The sequence below is a fragment of the Crocuta crocuta genome, unplaced genomic scaffold (genome assembly GCF_008692635.1).
Source record: "Crocuta crocuta isolate KB4526 unplaced genomic scaffold, BGI_CrCroc_1.0 scaffold333, whole genome shotgun sequence".
Lineage (NCBI taxonomy): Eukaryota > Metazoa > Chordata > Mammalia > Carnivora > Hyaenidae > Crocuta > Crocuta crocuta.
This window is the reverse complement of record NW_027532856.1, coordinates 1,167,801-1,176,617: the sequence shown is the minus strand read 5'-3', so window position 1 is coordinate 1,176,617 and position 8,817 is coordinate 1,167,801. Positions and strand designations below refer to the sequence as shown.

The following is an 8,817-nucleotide window of genomic DNA, read 5'->3' as shown; positions in this document are numbered from 1 at the left end:
CTGCCTGGATCACCCGAGGTCTGAGTACTGAGCAGAGTCTGGTCATTACCTGTGGGCCAAGGGCATCAGTTGCCCTGTCAGCAGGTACAGGACAGGCACAGAGCTGTCACTTAGAGAAACGACTGCCATGGGATAGGAAGTTACTGCTGGCGTCCTGCTGACTGATGCTGAGTTTGACAAGACAGTGGAGGTGCAGAGGAGGGCCTGGATGCAGAAGCTTCTGAGGAAAATCCCCAGCAACTGGTGGTGGACTGGATGTGGGGAGGGAATCACCACGACGACCTTGTTGAACACATCCCCTTAAAGTGGCTTTTGCGGGTACCTGGGTGAATGTGGCCCTCCAGCCTTCTGGGACCTCGAAGGGCGCAGAATGATGCCCATAGTAGGGGGCAGCCCGGCGGGCACAGAGAAGGCTGCGGCTCAGCCAGTCCTGCAGGAGGCGCTGTGGGCACGGTCTGGCGGGTCGAGCATGCGCAGTGCGTCAGCGAGCAGGAGGCGGGTCGCCCGAACCCGGAAGCGGAGTAGCCCACGTGGGAGCCGGGGAGGGGCGGCAGTGGTTAGGACACCTAGTTTGTGGGTAGCCTAAGTCGGCAATCCAGGCTGTTCGTACTTTGTCTAGGGGCGGGGGAGGGACGGCCAATGGGTCTCCTTCACCAGTTTTGGGGACCCGGAGCCTGCCGCGGCAGGAGTGACCGCTCCTGATGACGCAGCAGAGGGCATCGACCAGGGCACTGCTCTGGGCCGTAAGGGGCGCGACATGGCGGTGTTCGGGTCGTCTCCTCGCGCGTCATTCCTCCCAAGCGGCGCGGCGTGGGGAGCGACCCGGCGGGGAGGAGCTGAGCCGCCTGCTACTGGATGACCTGGCGTCGACCCCACGATCTGCGGGGGGACTGGAGCTTCTGTTTGGCCTGTCCCCTTGTCTCCTGGCTCTGCGGGCCGCTCGTCGACGCGTGGCCAGGCTTCTGCTCCAGGCCGGCAGGTCCGGGTTGCAGGGGGAGCGGGCCGAGCTGCTCCGGGCGGCAGAGGCGCATGACATCCCAGTTCTGCGGCCCAGACGGCAGAAGCTGGACGCCCTGTGCCGCTACCAGGTCCACCAGGGCGTCTGCATGGAGGTTAGCCCGCTGCGGCCTCGGCCTTGGACTGAGGTCGAGGAGGCGAGGCCAGGCGACGACCCCCGGCAGCTGTGGCTTGTCCTCGAAGGGCTCCAGGATCCCCGGAACCTTGGGGCCGTGCTGCGTTCGGCTCACTTTCTCGGAGTGGATAAAGTCATCACCAGCGGGAGAAACAGGCATGGACGTCTCTTAATCTTAATGTGCTCCACTTTGGGGCGCAGCCGAGTTTCTAAGCACCTTGACCCTTGATTCCTCGACCAGGCCTCCCCATCGCCAGAATTATCACCCTTAACCCTTGGGAGCTGGGGCCTGGAGGGGGGTGGGTGGGGCGGGACTAGGGCAAAGCACCGGGTTTGAGATTACCCAGTTTAATGCAGGGCATGGGGAAATTTGCAGCTGCCCGCTCACTCCGGTAGTCAGCAAGGCCAGCGCAGGGGCTATGGAGGTGATGGACCTGTTCTCCACTGATGACCTGGCCGGTTTTTTACAGGTAATGGCGGGGAGTGGGACAGTGGGTAGAGAAGAGATGAGCCAAGCTCAGTCTCTCCAAGGGCATTCATTCAGCAGCTGGTGGAAGAAAGGGTGAGAAAGGGGCAGGTTGGCATCGTTTCCTACGTCCTTCTAAATCCCTTTGGGAAGGGAAGGACCCTGGAATTTTCCAAACCATAAGTAGAGCAGAATCTGAAGTTAGAGACTTCCTAGCTTCGTTCCCTTTACCGCACTCCTTCTCCGGGCATACCTCTTTGCCTCAGAGGCTAGTATACCTCAGAGCCTCGCTGCCTACTAAGCAGGTTTTCAGTAAATGTTATTATGGACTGTGAGAAGCTGGTTGGCAGGAGTCATGCATTCTCTGAGTAGGGACACAGCTTGAAAGGCTCTTTGAACGAAGACTCACTTATGCCTTTCTCCTCACCACCACTCCACAGAAAACTAAAACCTAAACAAACCGCCACCACCACCACCACCACCACCACCAACAACAACTTTGATATCCAGGAAGGGGTAAACCTAAGTAAAGAAACCCCTTTCCTGGTCTGTTTCTGTCTTCAGTTGTGCTTCTCTTGCTGGACACAAGGGGGCAGTCTTGTCTTGCATTTGACTGCTCCCCTGACCATCTGGCCCACCTCAGGTCTCCCAGGCCCAGTCCTTGGATTTCTGTTCTGTATGTGTTCATTTCTTGGTTTCATCCAGTCTCGAGACTTTAAATACCACCTATGCTTGGATGCCTCCCAAATGTATATGCCAGCCTGGATATGACTCCTGAACCCCAGATTTATATTATCCAGTTGCTTACTCAGCAGCTTCTTTTGTGGTCTGAGGGGCATTTCAAACTTCACATTTTCAAAGCCAAGCACTTCCTTCCATAGACTTTGCCCAGCTCAATCAGTGGCAACCGCATTCCTTTATTTAGGCCCAGTGCTGTGGTGGCCTTGATTGTTCCTGCTCTCCATTGCCCACCCTATCACAAATTCTTTCGGTTTTACCATGCAGGTATTTTTGTTTTCCCACCAGTCCTCCCCATCTCTGCAGCTGCCAGTCTGGTGCAGGCCTCCATCATCTCTTGCCTGCATTATTGTGGAAATGTCCCGTCTCTTGCTATCGGCTCTCAACCCAGCAGGCAGAGTGATTCTGTTGAAACATGTTACTTCTCTGCTCAAAACCTTTCAAAGTCTTCACATCTCTCCTAGAGAGCAAAAGCCAAAGTCTTTCTAGTAGCCTTTGAGGTCCTACCTTATGTGGCCCTTTATTCCCTCTCTCGTCTCAGCGGCTCCCTCCCCACCCACCACCACCACCTTGCCAGTTCCTCCCACATGTCACATAAGTGTCAGCCTCACCCTTTGCACTTACTCATCTCTGCCTAGATTATTCTGCCCCCAAATGTCTACATGGTACTCCTTCATCTTGTTCACGTCCCCACTCCAGTATCGCCTCAGTGAGGCCTTCCCCAGTCACCCTTCCTCTGGGTAGCTGGGACTTGGGCCTGTTTTCTTCTCTGCCCTGTCCCCATTGCCTAGAACAGAGCCTGCCCATTCTAGAGGCTTAATAACTGTTGATGAATTTAATGGATCAGCCAGGGAATGACTATATGGGCAAGACCAACTGGGGCTTGAATGAAGGTTTGGTGACCTAGAACTTGATTTCTCCTTCCTCCTTTTAGGCCAGAACCCAGGAGGGCTGGCTCGTGGCTGGCACAGTGGGCTGCGCGGGGCCTGACATTTCCCCGTTCTCTGAGATCCCCGTCACTAGTTGCTTGGAGTTCCTATGGGACCAGCCCACTGTCCTAGTGCTGGGTAGGTAGATGTCCCCACTTTCCTTGTTCAGATGTGCATGTCCTGAGTACCCGTGTGTCCAGCTGGGGCATCCTTAACCCTCTGCCTCTGTGCCCGGCAGGTAACGAGGGCTCTGGTCTGTCCAAGGAGATACAAGCCTCCTGCCAGCTTTTCCTTACCATCCTGCCCGGCCGGCAGCTGCCCTCTGGACTTGAGTCCTTGAATGTCTCCGTGGCTGCAGGTGAGACTACTGTTGCCTGACTTCTTGCCCTCTGATCACACGTCGGTGTAGCTATTTCCCCCTCAACAAGTTTCCCTGTCTTTCTGTGCTTCAGTCCTTTTATGTGCCAAATGGGGAAAATGCATCCTTTTTTAAAAAAATTTTTTTAGTGTTTATTTTTGAGACAGAGAGAGACAGAGTGAGGGGGGAGGGGCAGAGAGAGGGAGACACAGAATCCAAAGCAGGCTCCAGGCTGTCAGCGTAGATCCTGATGTGGGGCTTGAACTCACAAGACATGAGATCATGGCCTGAGTTGAAGTCAGATGCTCAACCGAATGAGCCACCCAGGTGCCCCAGATGTATCCTTTTGCGGATGAGATGAGGGAGTCCTGGCACATGGCCCTTCCTCTTCTCCACTGTCCTCTCTTCACCTTGTTCTTTTGTCTGTTGGTGCAGGAATTCTTCTTCACTCCATTTGCAGCCAGAGGAAGGGTTTGCCTGCCAAGAAGAGAGAGCAACTTCTCTAAGACCCCCAAGGACCCTAAGCCACGTCAGCAGGACTCAGAGTGGCTCAGCACCCAGGACTGTCCTCAGGACCAGAACAAGAGAGGAAAAATGGGGGCTGACTTGGATTGTCTGAAGTGTGTGTGCTGGAGGGCACACACATCCACATGATCGAATGTGCTGGAGTCTTTTGCCTGAGAGTGCATCCAGGCCCCTGTTATTAACCACTGTCTTGTAGGGCAGGAAGCTCTGCGGTGGAGACCAAAAGAAAGTTCAGTTTCCTGTTTTGATTTTGGACTTGCAGTTGGAAGTGGAGCTTGTTAATCTCCAAGATGTGCTGGGATAGAAGGTCTCTCTTCTGGGTCCTGCCTGGAAGTCAAGACATACATTGGGAATTGGGCAGCCCAGTCCAGGTGTCCTGTTCCTCTTGAACCAGTGGGAGAATGTAGAGAAAGGCCCAGTTCCTCTTGTGCACTAGACAGGTACAAATCCAGGCTCTAATGTTGCCCTAGTGGGGGCCTTGAGCACGAGACTTCTTCCTTCTGTCCCTCACAGGGCTCTTTGTGAGGATCCAATAAAATGTCACCTGGGCCATTCTGCCCCATTCGTCCATTAGATGGCAGCGTTGCTCTTTGATCCGTAGTCTCTTCTGGAAGCTTTTGCAGCCACCTGGGGAGATTCCTGGCTGTGGCCTCCAGAGGGGCAAGGGAAAGATTGGCAAACCCCTTTCACCTCACCGGCCCTCCAGACCCCCTCACCAGTGACTCATCAGTCAGTGCACCTCTGAGAAAAGAACTGATGAACCAGAGCCCTGGCCTTTGGTTTTGTGGAGTGGTGAGGCGGGGTTGCTGTTTATTGTACAACCCACATGGATTTGGTGCTCCTCCCACAGGGCCCCACAAATGGAGAAGCCCCCCCGTATAAGTAGTTTAGAGCAGTCTTGGCTACACATTGGAACCACCTGGCAAGCTTCCAAAAACTACTCACATTGGGGACCCACCCCCAGAGAATCTGAAGTAATTGGTCAAGGGGCAACCTGGGTATCAGGATTTTTAAAGGCCCCCAAATGAGTCTAATGTGTAGCCCAGGCTGAGAAGCACTGGAGTAGGGGCTTCGGGACCTCAGCAGTACTGACATTCTGGGCCAGATAACTCTTTGTTGTGATGGCTTGTCCTGGGCATCATAGGATGTTCAGCAACATCCCTGGCTTCTATCCACTAGATGTCAGGAGCACTCCCTGTCCCCCAGTAGTGACAACCAAAAATGTCTCCAGATATTGCCACATGTCCCCTGGAGGGCACAATCGCCCTAGTTGAGAACCACTGCTCTGGAGTTTGGATTCTGGAGGAGAGCAACCTAAGTTAAAGTCCTAATTGCTGTGTCACCTTGGGCAAGTCCTTTCCCACCTGAGCCTCTGTCTCATCATTGGTGAAGGGGGATCACCCTACCTTCCCAGGTTGTGGAGGATAGAGAGGGCAACATGAGCTCAGTGCCTTCCACATGGTGGTGCTCGGTAAGTGGTACCATTCTTTTCTCTTTGGGATGAATTTAACCTGGGATTCTGATGGGATGTCAATTTAAAAAGACATTTGAATTTGTGTTAGAAGGGCCCAAGATTGCACAGAGCGCCTGGGTGGCTCAGTGGGTTAAGCATCTGACTCTTGATTTCTGCTCATGTCATGATTTCATGGTTTGTGAGATTTAGCCTCATGTCAGGCTCTGTGCTATCAGCCTGCACAGATAGGGATTTTCTCTCCCTATCTTTCTGCCTGGCCCCCATGAGCTCGCTTTCTAAATAAATAAATAAATAAATAGGCCTAAGATTACTTTAAAGTCGAAGTTTTTCCTCTCAAGAAGGAGGAAGTACCTTTTCATAAAACTCCATGGATCTCTACCACATTAGTACCCTTGAGCTGTCTGTCCCCAAGTGCCACACAGATTCTGACTTCCACTGGCATGTGTCAGTCTTGGGCATATTACACTGCCTTCCCCCAACTCTGCTGTACTCTTGGCCTAGATCCTAATGTGGTTTTGAACCTTGGCTACACCTTAGGTGGGGTTGGTTGTGTGTGTGGTGGTGGGGAGGGGCCAGCTTTCATATTCCAACTGCCCAGAGGCATCAGGCTGGTTAGATCAGAATCTCTGAGGAATGAGCTGGGTCCCATGTTTTACAGCCCACTTTCTCATGTCCAAGAAACTGTGTCCAAATCATTCACATCCGTACTTTTGAGTGCATGCCTGAAAGTTTGGGCCAGTTCACCTTTCATCTCCCACTAAGGTTCAGAAGGTGGCGAGTCAAGCCCTGGCTCTATGGTGTCTTACCTGGATGGCTTCTGAGCCTCCTCATCTATAAAATAGAAACCTGCTCCAGCCAACCGGTCCCCAACAAAGATTTGCAAAAACAAAATGAGAGAGTATCAGTAAAAGGCATTCTGTAAACCTAGGCACTGCACCCCAGGACTAGCACATGATAATACAGACCTGGATATAATGGCTCAGTTTATGTATCAAGTTGCCTGGGCCACAGAATGCCGAGATAGATGGTCAAATCTTATTCTCAGTGTTTCTGTGAGGGTGTTTTTGCATGTGATTGACATCTAAATTTGTAGACTGAGTAAGCCAAAGTGCCCTTTCCAGTGTGGGTGGGCCTCATCCAATCAGTTGAAGATCTGAATAGAAAGGGGTGGGCAGGAAAGCTTCTCCCCTGACTAAGAATTCTTCCTGCCGTTTGGAACTGAAACATGGGCTTTTTCTGGTCTCAAGCCTGCTGGCCTTTAGATGGGAACTGCACCATTGGCTCTCCCATGTCTCCAGCTTGCTGCTCTCTGCAGAACTGGGACTTGCCAGCCTCATAACCATATGATCCAAGTCCTCATAATAAATAAGTAAGCATTATATGTGTGTATATAGATGTGTGTGTGTGTGTGTGTGTGTGTGTGTATGTCCTGGTGCTCCTTCCATGTGGCAGTAGAAAATCGAGCTCTGCTCTCTGGGAACAAACCCAGCCTGGAACCTAGAAGTTAGGGTTGGGGGTACTCGGGGTTCAGAGCCTGCTTTCCTGCCCATGGACTCCTATGTCATGTCTGGAACCTTATCTAACTTGCTTTGGGCATGTTCATCAGTTTTCTGGGTCCCAGTAGTCTGAGCCATCTGGAGGGCCACTCTCGGGGCTTAGAGCCAGGCATAGGGGCCTCCTCCCTGCTTCAGCCCCTGGGCCACAGGCCAGCGGGCCTCTGGGAAGGCAGGCTCACTTGAACTAAAGGGCATTGAGGCTGTAATTGCCTGCTATGCACACATAGGTATGTAGTTAGGTCATGCAAACCAGGCGCTCCCAAAACAAAGCACCTGAGACCCTAAGGCAAAGGATGAGGTCTGAATTTCTTTGTGGTGGCCTCTAAGTGCGTAACACATACAGGCTGCTCAGCAAGCATGGTTAAATACACAGGTGCTGGGGCAGCTGTGGCTGTAGGTATGAAGGGGGGCAAGATGATGGTCCGTCCCCTGCAGGGCAGGGCAGGGTCAGGGTATGACCCTGAAGAGCCCGACTGTTAAGCAGTGCTTGCTTTGAGTTCCAACTCTGACTTGTTGGTAGTGGAAATACGGACATATACCTTAACTTTGCCAACAGCCTCCACTTCAGAGGATTGGAGTGCAGATTAAATGAGCTCCCTTGTAAGCCCTCAGCCCAATCCTGGAGGAGCGTGGCAGCTGTTTTTGCAGCACCGGAGCTGCATGGGCTCTGCTGTCCTGCTACGCTGGCCTCAATTTCCCCATAGACTCTAAGACCTATTTCAGCTGCAACACACAAGGAGATTTACTCTTGAGAGCAGCTGGAGGGGGTTGGATGACATTGGCAAGATCCTCCTTTGTCAGGCCTCCCCAGCCAAGACGGAAAGGGTCTCAGAAGGCTGGTATTCCAGAACAGCTGAATCGTGGCCAGCACCCCAGCTCCTTCCAGGGCTGGAAACTTGTTTGTTTGTTTGTTTGGTTGGTTTTTGGCAGGAGGCGAAATTGCCAGCTCCCTCCCCCAGGCTGAGGTCCTAAACTAGACCCTCCCCCCTCACTCTTGCCGGGCCAGGTGCCAGGGATCCCCAGTTTGTAAATGTAATCAACCTTGAGGTCTCTGACTTCCACAGGTGCAATTAGCATGCCCATCTGCTAATCCCTGATTAATGATGTTTACAAACATGGGACTCCACTCACAGAGCTGCTCAGCTCCTCCCTCCAGGATCTGGAGGGAAGGCTCTTCCTAACACACACCTCTCCACATACTCTTTCAGGCCAGTGCTCCTCACTGTCCTCTTTCCCAGGCAGGGGGCAGAGATGAAGGTCCCTTCTCGGAGTCCCCTGGCCCAACTCTCATTGCACACATGGAAAGAACACCCAGAGAGAACACAGAGGGAGACCATGTGGCTTGGTGGTAGGGCTAGGCTCCTGTTCTTCCCTCCCTATTCTGGAACCTCTGGATACATGGTGGGCTTGCTGCAAAGGCTCACCTCACTGGCTTCACCACACCGGCTCCAGCTCTGGGGCTACACGTACATGTCTGTCTGCATGGAGGGTCCCAAGGGTTGGAATCCTCTACCTGTTCCCAGACAGGAACATTTCCACTCCACCCACCTTCCCACTGAGGACTTTTGTGGGTCCATGCTGAAAAGCACAGTAGCAAAAATACTAAGAATGCAGACTTCTGAGGCAAGAAGGTCTCACG

General features: G+C 52.9%; 1 protein-coding gene across 1 annotated transcript; it reads left to right on the top strand.

The window, feature by feature from the left end:
• The first annotated feature begins 550 nt into the window (after window positions 1–550).
• On the top strand, window positions 551–5,932 carry MRM1 (mitochondrial rRNA methyltransferase 1). Its single transcript, XM_077745596.1, has 5 exons — window positions 551–1,288; window positions 1,509–1,602; window positions 3,271–3,403; window positions 3,504–3,623; window positions 4,059–5,932. Exons 1-5 carry the CDS (start codon window positions 702–704, stop codon window positions 4,127–4,129), a joined length of 1,005 nt encoding a protein of 334 aa, XP_077601722.1. The 5' UTR covers window positions 551–701; the 3' UTR covers window positions 4,130–5,932.
• Window positions 5,933–8,817: the final 2,885 nt, after the last annotated feature.

Coding starts and splice junctions, on each gene's coding strand:
- MRM1 (XM_077745596.1), top strand. CDS start 702: ATGACGCAGCAGAGGGCATCGACCAGGGCACTGCTCTGGGCCGTAAGG. Junction 1,289..1,508: donor ATCACCAGCGGGAGAAACAG/GCATGGACGTCT, acceptor GGAAATTTGCAG/CTGCCCGCTCACTCCGGTAG. Junction 3,404..3,503: donor GCCCACTGTCCTAGTGCTGG/GTAGGTAGATGT, acceptor TGTGCCCGGCAG/GTAACGAGGGCTCTGGTCTG.